Below are 24075 nucleotides of genomic sequence, written 5' to 3'. Positions count from 1 at the left end.
GGATATGATTGATTGAACCTTGCTTTATCAATTTAAATTCTACTGTACAGGTTCACATTTAACATTTCACGTTGCTAAAATTTTCATGGATGACTTTTTAAAAATCTTAAGGTGCTTCCAATTAGGTTGTTTTTTTCTTTCTAATGTGGCCCTCTTGTAAGTGAAGCACTTTGAAACAGTTTCCTAAGCTATAAAATATCATATATTTGTAGAAAATTAATAGGAATGAATCCTTGGCTGTAAGAACCAGGAAAAAATCCTGTGCTGTGAAACAACTGGATGCAGAGCTGAGAGCTGGTTGAGAAATGGGGGAAGGAGTAAGGATCCTATCTCTGTTTCTTTTTTTCCCCTTCTAGCTTCTTTTAATATTTTCTTTTTATCACTATTTTTCACCAATTTAATGATTGGGTTTGTTGGTGTGGTTTTCTTCATTTTTATTCTGCTTGGGGTTCGTTGAGCTTCCTGAATTTGTGGGTTTGTAGTTTTTGTCAAATTTTCAGAATTTTTTCCAAATATTTCTTCTACTCCCCCACCCTATCTCAAAAGCCAGTCACATGTTTGTCCCACTGGTAGTCACTGACAGTTCATTTTTTCCAGACTTTTTTCTCTCTGTGCTTTATTTTGTATTCATTTCTACTTCTGTGTCTTCAAGCTCACTGATCATTTCCTTTGCACAGTCAAATATGTTATTAATACCATCCAGTGTATTTTTAATTTCAGATATTATATTTTTTATCTGTAGAATTTGGGTCTTTTTTCTATCTTTCATCTCTCTTTTCATTATGTGCATGTTTTTCTCCATCTCCTTGAACAAAGGGAATATATTTGGAGAACCTAAATGAACATCTTTGTTTATTCTATCATCTGTGTCAGTTTTGTGTTTATTTCTATTGATTGATATTTCTTCTGACTATGGGCCATATATTATGGCTTTTTTGCATGGCCTAGTCACTTTATATTGGATGCCAGATATTATGAAGTTTACATTGTTGGGTGCTCAGTTCTGTATAACTTTGAATATTGTTGAGCATGCAGTGATGTTACTTGGAATCCGTTTTATCCTTTCAAGGTCACATCAAGATGTGTAAGCGTGAGTCCAGAGTAGCCTCTAGTGTAGGGCTAACCTGGCCCCACCACTAAGGCAGTAGCCTGTTGCGGGCTCCTCTACCCAGTACCTTGTGTATTAGGAGGTCCTTCTGCTCTGCCTAGTGGGAAAAGGAACTATACCCAGCCCTGTGTGAGTCTCAGGAATTGTTCAGCTTATTCCTTTCCTGTGGTTCTTTCTCCAGCTTCTGATGTTTTCCACACACACAAACATCCACAGATAGGCTCTCAGGCAAGACTTGAGGAGATTTCCCTGCAGATCTCTAGGGCTCCCTCTTTCTCTCAGTGCATCTTGAGTATTCTGCCCTGAAGATTTCAGCCATTTTGGCATCCCTCAACTCCAGATCTGTCTTCTCAACTGTGCAAGACCACCAGGCTCTATTTGGATGCCTCTCCTGGCACTGCAGCCTGGAAAGTCCCTCCAGGCTGGAACAATGGTAGGACTCCTCATTTGCTTTCCTTATTTCAGGAATCTATCGTTTTTGCCTGTTGTCTAATGTCTGAAAAGTCATGTTCCATATGTGTTGTCCATTTTTCTTGTTGTTTAAGGCAGGAGGGTAATTCTGAACTTTGTTGCTCCATCATGTCCCAAAGCATAAATCTTACCTATGTTCCTCATCTCTCTGTTCTCCCACAGAGTGGTACTTATCCTCCACAGATGAGCTGCTGGGCAAGGGTCTCCTCCTAAACAGTGCGAAAGCGCTTACATGCAAAGCCTGAGCCCAAAGCTGTACCTTAGCTTCTTCTAGGTCTTCTCCCTCACAGGTTTCCACATGGCCAGCATCTCCCACCTCAGCACTCCTTTGTTCCAAATGAAAAGAAAACTCAGTCCTCACCTCTGTGGGCTGCATCCCCTTACAGGCCACCCAAGCCCATTCCAACCTTCTCTCAAAGCACAGGTGATCCTTGGAAGGAAACAGGCATAGAGTATATGCCAGAATCAAGTTAGGCAAGCCAATGGCTCTTGGCAGTAGGCAGTACTGAGAGTAGGTTGTCACTCTGGAAGATGTTAAAGGAGCAATACCTGAGAACAAAACGCTTATGTATATGAAGTGCTTGCCATGTATAAAAATTAAGCTGGCAAGACACATTCTTTGAACCCAATGAGTTTATTACCGATGTTCAACAGCAGATACGATTGGCAACACCCAAGGGAATGGACTAAATGCCAAATGTGTAGTATAAACAAGTCAGATTGGTGTTCAGAGGAGAGATCAAGGAGGGCCTCCTAGAGGAGGGGTGATCTGAATGAGATTTAGGTTGACATGGATAGTCAGGAAGCCACCTCAGGTAGGAGGGAGGATGTGAGCAAAAAAGCGAAAGTAGTAAATGGTTCTTAGTGGAGAATGATATGACGGATTAAAGTTTTGAGAAAATGGATATAGTTGTATGGTATAAGCTGAAACAAATAAGAGAGAGATTGGAAACAAAAACAGCTCCCAGGTTCCTGGAGTAGCCTGTGACAGAGGTAATGAGGCTCTACACCAGCGAGGCAGCAGTGGGAATGGAAGGAAGGGTGAGATGGGAGCGGCATGCCTAATGGGCATCGAGGGACTTGGTAATTGGTGTCAGATATGGGCTGAGAAAGAGGGATGTCATTAAAATGTAAGCCACTGAGCTACTGAGTCAGTCAGTCACTCAACAAAGTCAGTCACTCACTCAACAACATGCACCAGCACCACACTAGGCTCTGAGAACAGAGAGCAACACAAACAGGACATTTGGGATGTGAGCTAGTGTTATGGGCACAGAGCCCTCCAAAATGTTGCTATGCAAGCAGAATCTAAGGCAGTGACCTCCAAGCTTCATCACATTCTCCAGCAGTTAAAACAGCTAGTCCCCTCAATGTGTGGATTTTCATTTATAAATCATACATGTGTACTACTGCACTAATACATATATACATTATCAAATTTTTAAAAATAAAAATTACAAAAGAATGAGACCAAAATACATGTGAATAGAAGTTCTAGTATTTTCTCCTGCATCCCCGTGGTTTCTGCACCCTGCTTTGGAGAGCACTGCTTCAGAGACCTGAACAAGATGTGCTCAATCTCTGTGGCTTTTAGAGGAACAATTACATCTCACCGTAATACTTTAATGATTTTCATTTTTATTTTTCGTATAGGCTGGTCTGTGGTTTAAGGGAGATGAAGATGTAAAAATTCCAGAAAATCCGCTTGAACCCCTGCCATTCAATAGGCAGGAGCATCTTATAGAGGTATTTACTGAGTTCTTTTGAAAGTTTGGTACTATCACACTGATCAATTTCTTTGTCTTTTCTGTCACTTGTGTAATTTGTTTTAGATTCCACCCCACCCCCCCGGTTCTTTTGCTTTATCCTCAAAACACAGACTTTAATATTTGCTAAGGCAGCAGCATGGAGGAGTTCTGGGGGTGGAGGCAGGGGCCAAAATCTTAGGTAGAGGCCCTCAGTTAACTCTCTGTGTGGTCTTGGGCAATTTCCATACCCTCTCTGGGTTTCTCTTCGTTCATCTGTCAAAGAAGCTAAGATATAAGTCAACATATTTGTCTCCAAATGTCCTTCCAATTCTAAAAGCTTAGGATAAGAACTGTCATTTTACCTATATAGGTTTTTGTTCATTCCCCTTTTGACTAACTTGTGCAACATACCAAGGGTTTGCATACAATATTGCCCATAACCTGTCAGATTATTATTATAAACAATATTATCATTATTAATATTAATATTAGCCTCTAACCCTGAGGCCACAATAGAAAGTAAGACCTTAAAATCCGAACCACTCTGACTTCAGTGTAATTGTTTAAAATATAAAAATATACCTAACACAGCCAAATTCAATAAGATATGAGGAACGTTGGATGGTAGATTTAGACATCACAGCAAACTGTGTATATCAATCCTTCAATTTCCAGCCAGCCATTAGTTCAATTGCAGTACAAAATTGAACATGACTCCAATTACAGCCTTAAAATGAGCAATTCCCTTCAATTGGACACATATTTTTTGAGTGCCTCTGCTAGATGCTAGCAGGTGAGAAAAAGGGGTCAGGGAATTACCAAAAGGGTCCAAGATGCGAGGCTGGCAGTTGTAGGGGTAGTTTTTTGTTTCAGTTGTTGTTGTTTTTTTAATGTGAAACTGGAGGACTGAGATCACTTCTCCTGAGGAGCTTTTGGAAGGCCCTCTCTATATGATTTTGTGAACAAATCTGCCAACAACATAAACAGATTCTTCATTACTTGGAAGAAACTTTCAGTCTGAATTTGATGCCAAGTAAAAAGCACTTTCCTTTCCAGCCTGAAGTTTTGAGAAATGTCAGTCTAGGGCGGAGGCTTTTAGTTGCTCCCCCAGCAGCTAAAGCCAGAAGGTGGAGGGTGCTGGTCAGCCTGAGGACTTCGAGGCTGTGAAACAGGAAAAGGCCTTTGGGTACAGAGGAAGGTGTGGCTCCCACGTGCCACTGCCCCAATTGCTGGAAAGTGACATGGAGGAAAGAAACAAAGTTGGGGGCAGAGGCAGGACCATGAAGCCTGAGAAAGAGTGTTGTTATGGGGGAAAGGATGGCTGACTGATGTGTGTATGTATTTTTGTGAGCAAGCAAGCATACGTGCGTGCGTCCGCCTGTGTGTGTGTGTGATATCGAGAGGACAGAAGGGAATGGTGTCTTCCATCCCTCACTGCCTCAGGGACTGGATGCTCAGTATTACATAAATCTCAGTGCTCTTAAACTGGGATTAAAAGCACAAATTCCACTGCTTACAAGCTGTGAGGTCTTCCATGAAGCTAGCTGACTTCTCTGTGCTGTGGTTTATTTTAATCTCTTTCTGGTGGGGTTGTTGTGCGGCATGAGTTCCTACACGTGGTACTCTTAGAGCAGTGATTGGCACATAGTAAGCCCTACGTAAGTGTTAGCTAAGCAGAAGCTAACCATGCTAACTATCCATGGTTAAACAGTAGTTAATGGTTAGCATGCTAAAGAAAAGTGCTCAAAGAGAAAACATAAAACAACAAAGCAAGTTTACTTCTTTGGCTGTAATTAGAATAGGAAAGACCAAATCAGGAAACAAAATGCCCCCCTGAAGGGGGAGGGCAGAGGGTCAGGAGCCCTGGGCTCTTCCCCCAGTTCTGTCATGACTCACTGTAGGACCTTGAGCAGGTCCCTCCACCTCCTGGGGTCTCTGTATCTTCTTAAGAAGAGGGTTTGGGCTACAATCTAGGGTCCCACTCACCTCCCCTGCTTTGTCATCTGTGCTCTCCATGATCCAGGGCCTGCCTCTGAGTTACACCCTGCAGGGGCTTCTGGAGACAGGCCATTACCACAGTCCATGGGCTTGGATGACCACAGAGTCCCAGACACTGGATGAAAGGTCCAGCTGCATCCAAAAGGGAACCCCACCACATGTCTGTGTTGCAATCAATCATTGTCCCCTGACAGTGACAATGTACTTCCTTATAACTGAGAGGTTCAACAGGCCGTGTCCTGGCTCCACAGCTTTCCACACTCAAGACCAAGAGCAGCTAGTCCAGTATTTTAAAAATCCTTAGGAATTTCCTGAGAAAAGGCAATTGAATTTTACTGTATTTAGATTTACAGGTGTTGTCTTGATCTCTTCTCCACAGCTTCTGTCCATGCGAAATCCTTCCATTACTTTGGGCTATTAATATTTTTGAAGCCAGTCTCATGATTTGAAATACTAGCTATTTGCTAATGAATCCTAAATGTCTAATTTCCACACCAAATCTAGACTCCTAGATACAACTGCTTATTTGACATCTCCACTTGAATATTCTAGTAGAGTCTCAAACTTGCCATATCCAAAACTGTGTACCCGATCTCCCATCCCTGCCACCCCACTGCTCCCATCTTCACCTAAAGCCCTCTCCGTCTCAGCCAGTGGAAACTCTGTTCTTTCAGTTGCTCAGGCCAAAACCCTAGGAGTCATCTCCATTTTTTCTCTTTTTTTCAAAGCCCACATCTAATCCCTTAGGAAATCTTGGTAGTTCCACCTTCAAAATATATCCAGGATCAGACCGCCTCTTCCAAGCCCCAGTGCTGTCACTGGAACAAGCCACAGTGCACTTCACCTGGATGACCGCAACAGCCTCACCACAGGTCTCCCTGTTTCTCCCTTGTCTTAGCTCAGATTACAGGCAGGTCATGGCAGCCTCCACTCAAACCCTCCCACAGCTCTGAGTTTCATTCAAAGGAAAAGCCAAAGTCCTTAAGCGGTCAACCTGGCCTTGCATCTCCTGACCCTTTTCCCTCTCTCACCTCATCTCCTGCTGTTCTGCCCTGGCCCACTCTGCCTCAGCCACCCTGGCCTGCTCCTATTGATCAAATGTGCAAGGTGTGCTTGCACCTTAGGACACTGGCCTCAGCAGTTCCCTCTGCCTGTAATGCTCTTGCCCTGGATGACCTACTAGCTAGCTTGCTGCCCTCCTCCAAATCTTTGTTCGAATTTCACCTTCTCAGTTCTGCAATCTTCCCCCTCCCCACTCTTCACTCCCAATTCCCCTTTCCTTAACCTGTTTCCTGTATTTTAAAATCACTATCTAATTTACTTAATTTATTTTATTTATTCTTTATTGCCTATCTTCCTCCTCTAGAAAGTGAGCTCCTCAAGAGCAGGCATCTTTATCTCTTTCCTAGTGAATGCATTTTAAGCACCTAGAACAGTCCATGCCTAGCACATCATAGGTGCTCAGTAAGTGTTTGTCAATACCTGTGTATTATCTCACAGTTCTGTAAGTCAGAAGTCCAGGTCTGACTCAGATGGGTCCTCTGCAAAGGGTCTCACAGGGGTGAAATCAAAGTGTCAGATGAAGATGCAACCTCATCTGTGGCCAATTCCAAGATTGGCTTCCAAGATGGGTTGCTGGCAGAATTCGGATCTGTGCAGTTGTAGGATTGAGGCCTTCAGCTCTGAGAGGCTACTAGTTGTTCCCTGCCACATGGTCCCTCCACAACTTGTTTCTTCATGGCCAGCAGAAGAGCATCTCTCTGACTTCAAATCTCTCCCTGAAGGCCTGGGTCCTTTTTTAAATGGCTCACCTGATTAGTTCAGGATCCCTTTTGATTAACTTAAAATCAACTGATTAAGGACCTTAACTGTATCTGCAAAATCCCTTTATCTCTGCTATACAAGGCAACCTACTCATGGGAATGACTTTCCCGTCAAGTTCATAAGTCCCACCTGCACTCAGGGGAAGGGGATTATACAAGACATGTACACCAGGGGGTGGGAGCCTTTGAAGCCTTCTTAGAATTGTGCCTACTACAGTATTTTAAACAATCTTAAGAACATAGCAAACCTGACATTTTTGAATGTCCAATCCATTGATTTAAAATCAAGCCTGTGCAGGGGCCAGCCCAGTAGTGCAGCAGTTAAGTTCACACGTTCCACTTTGGTAGCCCAGGGTTTGCCAGTTCGGATCCCAGGTACAGACCTACGCACCACTTATCAAGCCATGCTGTGGCAGGTGTCCCACATATAGAGTAAGACAGGCACAGATGTGCCATCTCAGGGCCAGTCTTCCTCAGCAAAAAGAGGAGGATTGGTGGCAGATGTTAGCTCAAGGCTAATCTTCCTCCAAAAAAAAAAAAAAATCAAGCCTGTGTAATTACAGAAAGAGTCCACATATGAACTGATTTTATTTTTGCACATCTTCCATCAATATATAATATTCAGCTTCTTTTTTAGTGGAAATAATGATGTCCTGCACCTGTATAGCATTTATAAGAGCAGTTCAATGGGAACAATACTAAAGTTCAGCTCTTCATGTGAAAGAAATGGAAGATATGCACCCAAGGACCATGCCACAGTGATTGGTTAGTGTCAGTCTCCATTCTCTCCCTATCCTGCTGGAAGTCCCTGAAGCACCTCAAAGGCAGGTGGGAAGATGGAGAAAATACAAGGTCCTGAAGGAAGCCTGCCAGCTGGATCATGACTCCTGAAAAATCAAAGGATGCCTTGCTGTCAGAGTGTTCTTGAGCATCTCAGCCTAGCTCTGTGCCTGGCTTGTAGCAGACACTCATAAATGTTTGATAAAAGGGTGACTGAATAGATAAACTTGAAGATCCCATTGACCCCTAAGATTCTTTTCTGCTTTGTAGCATAACCAACTTTATGCATTTTCCTATCAAAGTTATTTTTATTTAAATTTTTATTTGATTTGTGAAATATCAGAAATTTATTTTTCCAACTGTTATCTTCAAATCTGTCTAGGTAAATTTGTTCATAGTTGTGACGATTGTTGGTAATAGAGAATAACATGGTATCTCTGGATCCAGGCTCTTGCGTCTTAAGGTGTAGGCCAGGACCAGCAAAATTGGAATCACCGAGGAGCTTGCTAAACATGCAGAACTTACCTGCTGCAGAACCATCTATTTAATCAGAATCTATGTTTTGAAAAGATTCTGCAGGTCACTGAATGCACATATTGGAGAAGAGCTGGTCAAGGAAACCAGCCACTTCCCCAAACAGGGGCATGTAGGTACTTAGGTGCTTAGATGTGGACTGTGTGTCCCAGGGTTTGAGCCTCCACTTTGCCAGACCCAGGAGGATATCAGGTTCCCAAGCACTAACCATTCATGCTGCCAAATGCACAAGACACTGCATCCAGAGCTGTCAGCTCAGTCATTCAGAATGAGAGAGACTTGGCGAACAAACGGATATCTAGTGGTTGGTCTACTCTCTCCCTGAGTGTGAGTACACACTGGAAGAAGTCATGTGATGGTCAATAGATTGAGTATAACATCCAGAGCAATGTGGGCCAGTTAAAGGGTTTTAATGGCTAGAGTCCCAGTGGCTTTGGGCATCATCCCCTTCCCCTCTTGCCACTCTTCACAGAGAGGGATGTACCAGAAACTTCATATTTAGGAGTCAGGGCCCAGTTTGTGGGAATGGTGCTAAGGATAGACAGATGTGTCCTCACTCCAGTGGCTCCCTTTTCCTACTTAACATGTAGTCCCCACAACCTTTAATTAGTGCATTATTTCATAAATGCTATTGATAACGATTAGCATACAATTTTCTTTAATATTAGAATTTTGAGCCCTATTTTTCCCATTTTTTTTTTTAAATTTTACTTAGCATGCTCTTCAGTTAATACCATTCATTATACGTTAGTTTACTAATTCGGTCCTTAGAAAGTGACCTTATTCCAAAGCTTCTGGAGAGATTCTTCCCTTTCTGTCCATCTACCAACTATCGGAGTATTGCATTTTATCTTTGGTTGAAATTCTTTTGTGTGACAGTTTTTCTTTAGGTTATTTGCTGACTATGAGAAGAATCCGCCCCAGCTTGACTACACACAGATGCTGCTTTATTTTGCTTGCCATCCGGACGCTGTGGAAGGGGTCTACAGGGCCCTCAGTGTGGCCATTGGGACTCATGTCTTCCAACCAATTGAAACTCCTAATCTTATTACAGAAAAGGTAATTATGTTCCAGAAATGGACTAGCATTGGGGTCTGGACGGGGATGCCAGAAGATCCTAAACTTCTAACAACAGAGACTCTCTTTTTTTGATCTCTATATTTTCCCATGTACCTAACATAATGCTTTACACATTCTAAGTCTTCAATAAGGCCTTACTCAATTGGATTGAGAACTGAGGACCCAATATCCAAAGAATGCTTTTGTAGTAAAACCAGAATTTGCTCAGAGTTTCTTGGTAGAGTCAAAGTTTGCTCTATAAAGGGCAGCCGTTATTTTGCACGAAGTGCTGATCCTGATGAAGCAAAAAGAGCTGAGTATCAACCCAATCTATTTGTCATACTATGTGGAAATTCTACGTAAAGTAAGTTCAGGCCTCAGACACCTCCCACATATATGTGACACTTGACAGTGTTAAAGGCCAAAGCCTGGCCACCTGAAATTCACAGGCACTCTGTATCTCCTGCATCCAAGGACAAAAATGCTTAATATCTAATAAAACCTCACATCCCCCTTGAGATTTCTAAGGGGTTGATATTCCCTGGCTTTTTCAGGTAGAAAAGCTCAGAATAGGGTAGTAACTAATGTACTTCTCAGATGCCCATTGGAGTGACTTTTTAGTCTTCCCCTGACCTTTTGGGGACAGAGTTGTGACCCTCATGATGGAATGCCTTTTTCTGTTCTTCCTTTGTGGATGTAGAGGAAAGAGGGGTGCTGCCCACTCCAAACTCATCAGATGTCCTAGCCACACTTCTTTTTCTTTCACACATGTCTGTCAAAGTAAAGTATTCTGAAAAAAAAAAAATGGGAAGTTCCTATGACAGCTTTCATTCTGGGAAGCAATAGAACTAGAACTGTTACCATAACAACAGACAGCTGCATGGGTGGGTAGCAGCCAGGCCAGCTGGCACTGCAAGGTCTTGCATCCCTTTTGTCCCTGAACCGCTCATTCTCCATAAGCTAGTGCCTCCACCCAGGAGGCAGCTCCCCTGAAGTGCTTCTCTCAAGAGCTCTTTTAAAGTCCAAAGACACTGCACAAGACCTGACCCAGGATCACTGCACAACAGAGGTGAAACTGGGGTAGAGGGCGAGAGATGGAGTGCGTGTCTGTCACTCTAGCCTGTTCCTGGCTTGGGGTGAACTCTAGGAGCTTTTGAAATACAAGATCCAAACACCTCCCTCATTCTTGCCTACCCCTTGACCTCGCCATCCTGCTTCCAATTATGTGGCTCCACTTCTGTACCCTTTCCAACTGTGTTCTAGTTTCCTGGGCAACCTCATCCAGAAAGCCATAATGAGTCTGCTCAGAAATAACACCTCCAACAGATCCATATTCCCTCCCAAGACATTTAATCAGATCTCTGCTTTTGCTTTCCGCATAAACAACTGGAAATCTCCCCGATGTTTTACTTTTCCTTACACTATTTCAGCAACTCTGCACTGAACACTGTGTTATTCAATATGACACAGACCTTCTGTTTAAATCCACAGCGTCTCAGGCGATTTAAAAGAAGCTCAAGAGTAAAGCATTCGTGAGTCGTGCACTAGTCCTACTGAAGCTTTCAATAAGTTGACATTTGGGTAAATGGTTCATTCTGGCCTGTGTGGTGTGGGGCCATGATGTTGCAATTCAGTAAATTGTGAGCTTGAATCTCCCACATTTTGAAAGTCTTGTTACAACATCTTAGCAGAGTGTTTGAAGCCCTGGTATTCGAAACATAAATGTTTATTCTAATCTGCACTTTGGCGCTTTGCGCACATTAGTCCCAAGGATTGACCTTCTGTTCTGCCTCTGAGATGTGGGACTGAACTGATTGAATGGTAGAAATGCATGGTGAGACACCATTCCCGAGACACATTTATTGGGAGTCCTTGTGGGCTGCCTCTGAGAGTTAGCCAAATGTGACATAGTGTTTGCTAGAGCCACCATCTGTCCCACTTCTTAGATGATAATGTGACTCACACAGAGTTTTGATGCCCCTAATAACTGCTCATTTAGAAGCACTGGTTTTTCTCCAACGTGGCATCCCTGGTCTTGTTCATACACCCATATTCAAAATCGTCGTCTTTCAGAGATGTCTGTTGGAGAGGGCCCCCTTCCGTTGCACACCCTGCCGTCCCGCCAGGATGCTGAGCTGGCTCCTTTGTTCCCCATCTCAGCCTCCCACCCCTCCCTCCCCTCCCACTGAGCCACTAAGTCTATTCTGTCCCACCTCCTAGAGAACAAAATTAGCAAAAGTTTTAAAAGCATCCTCTGACATTATTAAGTTAAGGATTCTTCAATCTAGAATTTCAAATGTTTAAATTGTTAGGTTTTGGCTAAAATTAAAAATTCATTTATCCCATTATGATTATATCAGGCCTTTGAGAAGTTAGTCCATCTCTACTTATGGAAATAGTGCAGAGAGACCAGGTTCCTTCTCTGTTTAATTTTGGTATCACCTGCTCATACGACCTGACTAGTCTTTTGCTCACGCACAGGTTCTGTCTTTATCTTGGCCACACAGCATCTGTGCTGCATTCATTCATCCTTCACTCACTCAGCAAGACGTTTTACATCTTGACTCTGTTCATTTTACTATGCTAAACGTTCTGTTGCCCTGGGAAATTATTGACAGGTAGCCAGTGTGGTGATCTCCAAGCTTCCTAGGTGGAGACACAAAGGCCAGCTTCACATTTCTGCCATAGCATTTCAGTTGTTTAAAATGGAGATGAGGGGGCTGGCCCAGTAGCATAGTGGTTAAGTTTATGCACTCTGCTTCGGCAGCTCGGGGTTCGTGGATTCAGATCCCGGGCAGGGACCTACACACTGCTTATCAAGCCATGCTGTCTCAGTGTCCCACATACGAAAAATAGAGGAAGATTGGCACAGATGTTAGCTCAGGGCCAATATTCCTAACCGAGAAAAAAGGAGATGAGGCTGAATAGATAGATGGATAGATAGATAGATATATTTAATTCCTAAAACTTAACCTGATAGAGCCTTCTCTCTGTCTCTCTCTCTCTCTCTCTTTCTTTCCAAGATTAGATTAAACTCCCAATTTATGAAAGGAGAGAAACCTACTAAGGTGAGGTGACCACACAGAGCTAAAGCAAATGCAGCCTGTTCATTACACTACCAACAGTCTCTACAAATCCCTTCTAGGGACTGATGACTACCAGGGCCTTAATTTTGTGCTGTGCCATAATCCTTTTATATATGGGAATTACATAACTATTTGGAAAGAATTTGCATGATCTAGGCACTAAGTGCTTCTACTGAATTGAATATTTACAGACATTGGCACTCTCTTATCTTAAGCCTAAATTAGTATTTTTCTTTCCTTGAGATAAAAGAATTAACAGTCAGATGTTCTCTGATGTTTGGCCAGTCAACATTCCAAAAATGCCCATTATTCTGTGGCAAATCATCAAATATTGATTACCTCATCATCAGAAACACACACAGACCTATGCACACATATATACACATTTATTATAGTAAATATAAGAAATACAAATCTATTGGAGAGAATTTGGAAAGTACAAAACAAAGTGAAAAAGTAATCACTGTTCCACTTACCAGAGGTAACAATTGGTAACTCATTAATGTATCTGTTTCTTTTTTTTCACATGTTAAGTATAGATATATAAGAAAATGAATGTTAGTGTATTTATTATTGTGTTCTGTTTTCTTTATACACTTATTCTGTGAGTGTTTTCTCATGTCACTAGGTATTCTTCTAAACCATAATTTTCATGGCAGTATAGTATTCCATCACAGAAATATACTGTAATTTATCTCACCATTCCCCCAGTTTCAGAATCATAGGTTTTCAGTTTTTGCTGTAAGTAATACTAAATGAATGTACAAAAGTCTTCATGCACATGTATATTTCTTTAGAATCAATTCCTAGATCTATAATTACTGGGTCAAAACTAGGGATGTTTTTCAGACTTTTGATACCTAAGAAATTACTTCAGAAGCAATGCACTCTGTACCATACTCAAAATACCAGTGCCTGAGTTCATGGCTCTTGGCCAAGTTGCAAAGAGCAGCAATAAGATCCCAACCTGACTTTCTATATTCAGTTGGTTTTCTCTTTTGCCTTCTGAGTGTTTAGTCAGGTTTAACCTCCAGTAGCCAAATAAGTGTTCCCAAAGTACTCAGAATCTATCAAACTTGAGAAATTAACTTGCCATAACCTCTCGACTGCAGTCAGTTTCAAAAGAAAATCCTGTTAAAAATCTACGTTCACATGTAGAATTCTGACACTGGTTACACTAATTCATTCCAGTGACCATTTCCTGAGGGATACACTCTACCCTGCAGTGTAGTCAGCTGAAACTTACAGAGATGAATAAGACACACCCCACACTGGTGAACTACAAGCAGAATTGGTCTAGGATTTTGACATGATTTCCAGTGCAGCTAGCATATTCTCTTCTAGACTTTGTTTAGCTAGTCTGTGGTAGGCATTATTATTCCATTGCATAAAAAGTGTGTGATAAAATTGGTGTTTTCTAAATGTCTCTATTACTGGAAAGACTTCAGTCAGACTTCATGTTCTCTTCATTTCATGGTATAGACCTCCTTCCTTACTGATATGAGTCCAATTGCGGAATCTCCTGAACCTGAGGAAAATGTTATAAGTGAGGAAAGAGAAGTAAGAGAGGAAAAGGGAGAAGAAATCCCTGAAAATGCAAACACTGAAAAGATTTCCATGGAAACACTACTCAGAGTGTTCCGAGGAGGAAATGAAGCACAGGACCCTAACAGATTTTCCAGCCAGCTAAAGATGGAGAACATTTATGCAGAGGTTGGTGAGCTTATTTCATAAAGGGAAACCTGTACAAAAGAAAAATTGCCCTCAATTTTTAACATATTTTCATGGAATTGCTCTCAAAATATATCATTGTATAGAAATTATGGCAAATTACTTTATTAAGTAAAACCGTTTTTTAACATCTGCAAGACTGTGAAGTTAATTAACCTTATTTTTTCTTCTTTAAAGAACTTCATAAAAGTATTTCAGGACCTAGATGCCAAGAATCTGGAGGCAATTGAAGTTGCTGTTCTTTTGAAACATCCTTTTATTCAAGACCTGATTTCAAGTTATTCAGACTATAGAATTCCTGTGAGTATTAACCAAAGGTGTCCTAATTCAGTTGAGCTCAGGTTTAGGGCATGGTGGGACATCTCTAATGTGGACCAGCAGAGAAGGGGAAGAAGCTGAACTTGGCCAGAACAGGGTCGGGGAAGCTAAGTTGGTAATAGCATCAGGCAGAAAGACCAGCCCACAACACCCAAATGGCAGCCAGGTCAGGCATAGTAGCAGTAGCTATCAGTACTATGGATAGTACTGCCAGTGCTGTGGAGCTGCTTCATCAGGACTGCGGGGCTACCTTGCGTCTACAACAGAAGGCTGGAGGTAGGTGATAGTTAAAGTTGAGTGGTTGTCAATATTAGTATTGTGGATCATTCCAGCCATCTAATGACTCTAGCCTATGATTTGAAAGTATGGAGAATAGAATACGCCCTTGCCAAAGAGAACTAAGGAGTCCATGATACCCAGCCAAGTGCCGAGGTATTCATTGTGCTCTAATCATGATATACATTATCTACGCAGTGCATACAATGACAATGCATACTCAAGATTGGGTGCCAGTTCCATCAGGGAAACAGTATGCAAGATGGGGAAACTGAGGACAAAACTCATAGAGACTGGACCAACCCAGCAAAAGAAAGGAAAGAAGAAAGGAAGAGCTGCACCTCAGAGCTCACATAGTAACCAAGCAGGTCTCAACCACATGTGCCGAATGTGCATCCTCCATGGCAAGTCCCAGGTCTCCCACAGCAAGGGCTAGGGAAGGCAGAGGCTGACCCCTTTCAGAGCATGGCAAGTTGCTACAACCCTCCCACATACTGGTTCGATAGCATGAAGTCTCCCTATTTGGCTCCTACTAGATGTTTATTAAAGTATAAAGGATTTGCTGAGTTTAAGATAAAAGGGCTTTGACTTTGACAAAATGAAGGTAGTCTAAGATGCATTTCTCCTGACTTCTCAATGATAACCACTTATCTAGACTTAAATATTGTTGTCCTTAAATTTATTTGTTCTAAATTGCTTATCCTTTTTTAAAAAATATAAATTGTCTTACCTATGTTGGTAATAATTGAAATTGATTTCTAACAAGCTCGCAGACACTAAGCTCCTCCCATAGTGAAGTGTGACTATAGCATTTAAGAACACAGGCTCTGGAATCAGAAAGTCATGAGACTGGATCTCAGGTCTACCACACATTAGATACCTGACTTTCTCTTGATCCTGACTTTCTCATCTGTTGAATGGGGATAACAGCCCTTCCTATTCAAAGGGTTGCAGTGAGGATTAAATGAGATTGTGCGTATAAAGCACTTGGCGTGGTATCTGACACATGGTGAGTACTACAGAAATGATGGCTGTTATGATTACTGTTCAATACTGAGCATTTACTCCTGAGGCTGCTAATGTAGGATTCCACGGGAGATGGAAGAGTAAGTACTAAACTCAGTTGCTGCTCTCAAGCAATCCACTTGTTTGCAAGAGAATTTTTACATCAGGAATCACAAGAGCGTGATATAAGGTAAACCACCCAAATACAAAATTACAGAAATTCAAAACATCGGAATTTTTTTTCTAGAAGTGGTCTTGAAAGATGGCCAGTGTTTTGAACAGTGTCGGGAGAGAAGAGGAGGACTGCATGGATTTTCCTGTTGGAGTGGAGAGGGGAGCATCCTAGGTGAAAGGAGAGGCCTGGGCAAAGGCGTGGAAGCAAGACTGCATGGGAGGAGCGGGAGCCCATGGGTCAAAGAGCAGTGGGTGAAGGTTTAGAGTCATTTAGTGGGTGAAGGTCCCGTCGATTCATATGATCAGGACAGATTGCAAAGAACCCAGAAGTCACATGGAGAAATTTGGTTTCGATCTGAAAAGCGAAGGAAACTGGATAGGCTTCTAAGCGGGAGCATTATGCAATATTAATTTCTTCATCCCTAAGTATTTGTCTCTTAACCATGTCATATCATTATGTCTCTACATTTAACAAAATTCTTCTTTAAATTTTTTATGTCTCTATTTAAACAGGTCCCAAATACTTGGAAACACAGTTGGCAGTTATTCCAAGTTGTTGCACTCAGACATTCCACAACACTTACCATTCGCATGGAAACTGATATGTTACATGTCCCTTTTCAGCATCTTATAGTTCATGCTTTGATTCTTGAAGATCAGCTTTCTTCCCCACTTTGGATGAGGAGGGTATAAGTCAGTGTGACCCTAGAATTAGTGAGGAGAGAGCACATCAGAACGAGACAAAGGGGTGGAGAGAGGCGGGTGAATCAGTGTCACAAGCAGCATGGGGGAGAGTCACCAGCTGTGGGACCCTCCCCACTTCTGCTTTCCTCTCAGCAAATGGCATTCTGCGTAAGGTGGGTTCCAGAGGCCCAGGGCTTTGGACTGCATTTTACACTACACGTTCTATTCCATGTTTCAGGGAACAGCCCTTTTATTTTGAAGCAGCAAAACAATTTTTAAATTCCCTTAGGATTATGTATAATAGCATTTATCTTATTCTACCGAGAACAAGTAGGAGTATAAATTGATGCCACCATTAATTCCTCCCGTAATGGGAGGAAAGCTCCCTACAAAGTCAGGACGATTTGGGAACATCCTTACACTGGCCAGAATGACTAAATATGATTCATTTGCAGAGAAGATTCCATCTGGCATTTTCCTGAGAAAAGAAAACAGCCAACAGATGACTGCCTTCGAGAATCAGCCCCCTGAAGAGGTGTTCTGACTCCCAGGGAAGACTGGAGTCCACGGGGCTCCTTTTAATTTGGGTATTTCCCTCATTTTGGAAGGAGTATCGTCAGCTTGGAGTGTACCTCAGCTGGAGTGCTGCTGGCATTTTGGACAGCACGGTTCCTCTTTGAGCAGGACTATCTCTAGTCTGGCAGGATGTGCAACATTCTCGACCGCTACTCATTATGTTCCAGGAGCACCTTGATATATTGGCCACCAAAACTACCTCTGCACATTCCTCAAATCTTCCCTGGTGCACAGGACCCCTCTGGCTGAGAGCCACTCAACTGGAGGGTGTCTGACCTGCAATGAGCCAGTCTCGCGGTACCCGACGCTCTAATAGCAGAAAGAGTTAGTTTGTCTGTCGGTCAGTCCATCCATCCATTTTTCCGTTCCTTTGTTGGTAGAGTGTTCCTATTGAGTAGGCTTCTTCAACTCTTGCTCTCCTCTCCTTTCACATCTCCTGCCTGTCATTCCCCTAAGGAATCTAACGAGAGCACAGTGGACCACCATAATCAGGACTCATCCATATGATAGTGAATCAAGGAGAGTTGAGCCTATACCCTGAAAAGCTTAAATTCTGATGTTCTAAATGAAAGAGGTTCCCTTTCCAGTAAGGGACTCTATTCTCATTTTCACTAAGCAAAAAAAGAAAAGAAAGAAAGGGAAAGAAAAAAAAATCTCTGAAGACTCAGTTACCATCACACTCGTCCTGTCATCATTTTTTGCTCCAGATATCCATGTACAAGAAAATAGACCACATTTTAAAATGAACTTTAACCACAGTGCTGTTATTTGAAGATCTTTCAAGATAAAGTAGAGCAAAAGCTAGAGTGTGGTTTTTCAGGTTAAAATGCTGTTTGCTGTTACAAACAGCGGGAGTGAAGGTTGTTGCCTAACACTCGGTGTTTACAAGGTTCATGTTTGGAAGCAGCAACATTTTAAAATACGCATTTGAAAAAACCAAGTACGTGTAATTATTTTGATATGTTTTATTTTTGCTCCTATGGGAGGTGACCTGGCTTTGTGGTTAGGAGAGCCAGCTCTGGAGCCAGACTGATTGGTTCACACCCACAAACTGTGTGACCTTGGGCAAGTGACCTCATGGTGCCTTGGTTTCCCCATCTGTGAAATAGGGTTGATGATCATACACACCTCATTGTTTCTTGTATGTATTAAACATCTTCATACATATAAAGTGCTCCACTCAGTGCTTGGCAGATAGAAAGCACTCAATACATGTTAGACATTATTATTATTATTACTGGTCTGTTGGTAGTTGTAGCACACAGGAAATATTTCTGAGCCCTGTGAAATTATATGTAGATGGATTAATATGCTGGCCTTTCATCTCCTGACTTCAGTGTCTGCTCTTTGGAAAGACAGAAGGCTTTTGCTGGTACAGTGCCTTGATGACAAAGGTTCACACTGAGGTCCCAGGAAGCCCCATGTGTCAATATCTATGTGGAAGATCCAGATTTTGTGTTGGGTTTTATAGTTATTCAATTAAAGTCAGTTATTTAACTTCTGCTTTCATAGATCTCATACAAAGAGGTTATTTTCAAGTAATGTTCCTAAATTTTATTGAGAAAATGCTGAGGTTAAACGTAACAAGTTCAGTGAGGATACTGTAACTGGGTTGTTAGTAAAGTCAATTAATTTCCTCTGACAAATATATTTACAAATATAAGTGAACACACGATTTTTCTATACCAACCAAACAAATGTAGTTTCTTCTAATGAACACGCACTGAATTAATGTAAATTTCTTTTAGCAAACCTGTAAATCAAGCATATAACCTTAAAATTAAGGTTTCCATTCACTAAAGCTTTTAGTGTTAAAGTCAGAATGTCGCAGAAGAATTTCTTATAAACGAATGAGTCAGGACAAAATACCTATAAATATAAATATAAGGAACTTTCATCCCATTTGTCTTCAAGGCATCTGACTTTAAAATGTGCTCCAACCTTCTCCTCTATCCTTATAACAAATATGATGGCTGTTTCAGTGCACCCAGATCAAATATTTCCAGACTCTCTCAGGCTTTTCTCCATTAACTGCTACTGACAATTATGGCCCCTGATTTCAGCTATAAACTTAGCCAAGGCTGGTTTAAATATCTGGAGCTTATAATTTTCCCCATGCTATAGAGTATCAGATAATCACAGATCAGATCATTAAATAATCCCCAAATTAACATGCAATAGTCAGCATTAGTTACTGTAGATACAGTGTACTACTCAAAGAAGACATGTTATTAAGAATTGTCATGGGTAGGACCACAAAGGTCAATGGTGAGCAGCTGTTCTTTTTCCCTTAGTTTGCACAAGGTTGACCTTTGGCTGTAGATCTATATTTTCAACGAACAAAGTCCCTCAAGAAAATGATTCACTATGATTCCCAGCAGTGACTGATACAAGCAATGTGCATGTCACTTGGCAGGGCTCAGCTCAGATAGTGAACTAACTCGGGTCTTTGTGAGTAAAATGACAACAGTCAAATTGAAATCTTTGGAACTCAGCTCTGAAGGAAAGAAACATATTCTTTTTTTTTTTTTTTTTGAGGAAGATTAGCCATGAGCTAACTGCTGCCAATCCTCCACTTTTCGCTGAGGAAGAGTGGCCCTGAGCTAACATCCATGCCCATCTTCCTCTACTTTATACTGGCCCTGAGCTAACATCCATGCCCATCTTCCTCTACTTTGTATGTAGGACGCCTACCACAGCATGGCGTGCCATGCTGTGCCATGTCCACACCCGGGATCCAAATTGGCAAACCCCGGGCTGCCGAAGCAGAATGTGCGCACTTAACCGCAGCGCCCCTGGTCTGGCCCCAAAAGAAACATATTCTTAAAGCCTTTTCCTAAATTTGTGTAAAAAGCCCTAGAAACTGCATAAATATAATTCTACATTTTCACATGTGTTCGTACCCCTTCTACAGTGTAATAAATTTTAAATTTACTTTAAAAATATCTGTGATTTAAAATGTAAGATAGCTGGGTATTTGAAGTGGACAAAAAACAGATCATTCTAACCCTGATATTGAAAAAACATGGGGAAATGAGACAAGCTGCCCCCACCCCCAATAATCTACTGTTCTGACATTCTACAAAGCTGTATATGTGGTTAATTTGGCATTAGAATTTTCCTTTAATAGAAGTGAATGCTGATTTTTATTCGTTAATAGAGAAATAACCTTTTGGCTTGCCCATTAGGTGCCAGACTCTGTGCAACTGCTTTTACAAATGTTATTTAATCTAATATGACAACTCCATTATTCGATAAGGAAACTGAAGCTCCAAGATCTTTGATATCTTTCCAAGGGTACAACTAGCAAGTTGCAGGGCAGAATTCAAACTAAATAGAGAACAATTTTCTGAAAGAAAAAAATAAAAATAAGAACAACTTACTGTTTAATCACTAGCATAGATTAGATGATCATTAATCCTAAGTCATTCATTAATGTTTGTAACTTTTCTTTGAATCTCTTCTCTTAGGATATTAAAATGATTCTCCAAAGGAGTGAGCACGTACAAGGAAGTGATGGAGAGCGATCTCCTTCAAGACTTACAGAGGAAAAGAAATGAAGACAAAAGAGTGTGATTTTTATAACTTGGCAATGAGTCTTCCCAACATCATATGTAAACATAGTCTCTGTCATATATGTTATCATTGTAATTGTAGAAATGACCCCTACCAGGTTATGAGGGGGCACTGAAAAGGGAGCTGCCCTTACCTCAGAGAATAGTCTATAATAAACCTTAAATTTCAAAGCAAAAATCCAAAGTGAGAATGAATGCATTTTGAAGTGATTCTGAAAATAGAAGGCACCAGAACAATATGTTCAAAAATAAACAGACACATAAGTCTTGAACAGTCCCTACGGGAAGTACCTACATTAGGCAGACAGAGTGAAAATTCCCCCAAAGCTCCACGTCAGGGCAGTACTGCAGTGGACATTTTCTAATTCTTGCTCTGTGTGCAGGAAAATCCCAAGTTTCATCCCGCTAGCCAAGGAGAAGGCTGCATTATCAATTGCCAGTATGTCATGCTCCTAGCGTCTATTCATGATTCTTGCTTAATAGAATAGAATGTTTCCTGTATAAATAGATGCACTTGCACAATTGTACCTTTTTACTTGTATAAATTAGCGACTCAAATTCAATGATGCTTATCTCAAGGTGTTGTGTGTGTGTGTGTCTTCTGAGTGACAATGTATTCTTGCTGGGCTCCTATGAAACGCCCTCTAAGTCACTTCACTGGCTGCTCCTTCTGAGAATCTCTTGCTGATCGTCCTCTTCTACTCAAACTCTAAATGTTGGAGAGTTTCAACACTCAGCCTTCTCTGTCCACAGTCAATCCCTGGATGAGTCATCTATTTCCATGACTTTGTGGGTATTAAAAAGGCTAATGCTGAAATTTCTATTCCCATCTTCCCTTGAAATCCAAATGTCTATCTTACTGTCCACTAGATTGCCACATGGATGGCTCAAAGTCATTGCAAACTCAACATGTCCACAGCCAACAGAGGGAGCCTTCTATAATGCAAGTCAGGTCATGTCACCTCTCTGCTCCCTTTATTGGCATCCTGTCTCACACAGAGTCTAGTCCAAGTCCTCACCTTGACCTTACCCATTGCTACCTCTCTGATCTCATCTCCTGCTATTCTCCTCTGCCCACTCTGTTTAAGTGACAAATTCCCCTTGTTGATCCTCGAACATACTAGGCACCCTCCTGCCTGGGAGCCTTTGCACTTGTTTTCCTCTCTGCCTGGAATGATTTTCCCCAAATATCTGCATGGCTTGACTTCCTTCAGGTCTGTGTTGAAATGACACTTGGTCAGTAAGACCTTCCCTCAACACATAATACAAAATAGAAATAACCCACCACCTCCACACACCTCATCCCCACTTTAATTTTTTTTCCATTGCACTTAACATCTGACAAAGTACATCTTTACTCTTTTGTTTCTTGGACACTCCACTAGGTTGTAAGTTCCATGAAGTCAGAGATTATGTGTGTTTTCTTTTTTTTAATTTTTTTTTTTGAGGAAGATTAGCCCTGAGCTAACATCTGCTGCCAATCCTCCTCTTTTTGCTGAGGAAGACTGGCCCTGAGCTAAAATCCATGCCCATCTTCCTCTACTTTATATGTGGGACGCCTGCCACAGAATGGCTTGACAAGTGGTGCCATGTCCGTCCGTACCGGGGATCCAAACCTGCGAACCCGGGGCCGCCAAAGCAGAACGTGGGAACTTAACTGCTGTGCCACTGGGCACAGCCCCTGTGTGTTTTCTTTATTGGTATGCTTTAGAACCTAAGACTAAAGTCATAGCCAGCTTTAAGTTGTGTCGATATATTTGTGTAAAATGTGTGCAAATATCACATTTTAGATTGATCACTAACAATGAGCAATCCAAAGATAATTTCTATTGTTAGTGGGAATTATATTCTACTTCTAGAAAATGACACATTTCCTAAATTTGCTTCTATTTGGCTCCGTTCCCAGAACCTTGTCTTCAAGATGATGGAGGATGGTGACCCAGAATGAGATGAAGACGAAACTCTTGCTAGAAATTTCAAAATTTCAACTTAGCTGATTCACATGTAATTCTAGCTATTCTAGAAAAGGAAGTAGAGGAATATCTGAAAATAGAGTTCAAAGAAATCATAATAGGGCACAGCCGGTAAACTCATCCACATGTCATTAAAGATTGAGCAAGACAGGGCAACATTACATTGCAATGGAAAAAAAAATAAAAGCAGAAGCAACAGCATTCGTTGCTCTAATAATGTTCTTGCACGATGTTATTACGTAAGGAAATTGCAGAATCTCCTTCCTGAGGCCCAATAAACCCATCTGAACAGTAGGAGACCAACCACTACTCAAAAGGCCTCCCCGGTGCATATTTGCCACCACATCACAAGCTTAATCATCATCAGGACTGAGCAGATCTGGTGACTGGGCAAGACCCAGAGATGTAAGAGGAGCTCTTCCACTGCAGGTTCTGGAGCAGGCGAGGGGTGGAACTTCACGCTGAGGACAGAGACTGCCTGGGATTTCCCAGAGGAAGGAAGAATGTACTAGAAGCTCATCTCCCTGAGGGCCTCTCAAGTCTTATAATTCTAGTGAATGCTCAGCCATCATCAAATCATTCTGATGCTGCTTTTGCACTGAATGTTACCGTGTCTTCCCACTACTGCTTTTGTGAGATGGATCTGAAATCTCTTATTCTGGTTGCTCTCCTCTGGATATGCTGTCAAGATGCGTTTCTTAATGTCCCAGGATGTCACAGTGATTGGGTGCGCGTGCACGTGTGTGCACACACACACTGTGTGTTTTGAGGAGTCTGTAGTGACCAAAAGAAACTGATGACTTATATTAAACTTACAAATAACTAAAACATCTAAGCTTTTGTTTCACGTGCTTTAGTTAAAACACGTTCCACCTATCCTAACAGTGGCCACTTTTTTAAAAAATTAAAGAACAGGTTTTTACATATAAACCTATTAAAATTCATCCTCCAAATATGTCCTCCTATTTTATTCTGTCATGGTTTTAAAAGAAAATTTATAACCCAATTCCATCACCCAGCACATGTGTATTGTCTGCTTATGTGGTAGCATACCTGTCCTGGTCCCGGGACCCCGGGGGAGGAAGGCGTCTCACTCTCTCTCCTGGGAAACTCCTGGAGCCTCAAGCTGCTTGTTCTTTCCTGTGGAAGCAGCTGT

The 24075-nt window shown here is 41.6% G+C and overlaps 1 protein-coding gene across 5 annotated transcripts in view; it reads left to right on the top strand.

Annotated features, from left to right (window-relative positions):
* The window catches only part of SPEF2 (sperm flagellar 2), a 177533-nt gene extending 154544 nt beyond the window's left edge, over positions 1–22989 (top strand). For 2 of the 5 annotated variants that reach the window (XM_014831226.3, XM_070519787.1), the window contains 5 exons: positions 3233–3325; positions 9342–9521; positions 14090–14320; positions 14516–14638; positions 20842–21522. In XM_014831226.3, the coding sequence (XP_014686712.3) occupies positions 3233–3325; positions 9342–9521; positions 14090–14320; positions 14516–14638; positions 20842–20931 (717 nt within the window). In that variant the 3' untranslated portion in view covers positions 20932–21522. Of the gene's footprint in view, positions 1–1289; positions 1458–3232; positions 3326–9341; positions 9522–14089; positions 14321–14515; positions 14639–20841; positions 21523–22852 lie in introns of those variants that run through there. The other 3 variants (XR_011506509.1, XR_011506510.1, XM_070519786.1) reach the window with 3 other exon arrangements.
* Positions 22990–24075: the final 1086 nt, after the last annotated feature.

The sequence above is a fragment of the Equus asinus genome, chromosome 10 (genome assembly GCF_041296235.1).
Source record: "Equus asinus isolate D_3611 breed Donkey chromosome 10, EquAss-T2T_v2, whole genome shotgun sequence".
NCBI classification, from domain to species: domain Eukaryota; kingdom Metazoa; phylum Chordata; class Mammalia; order Perissodactyla; family Equidae; genus Equus; species Equus asinus.
This window is presented reverse-complemented; position numbering and strand designations above follow the sequence as displayed.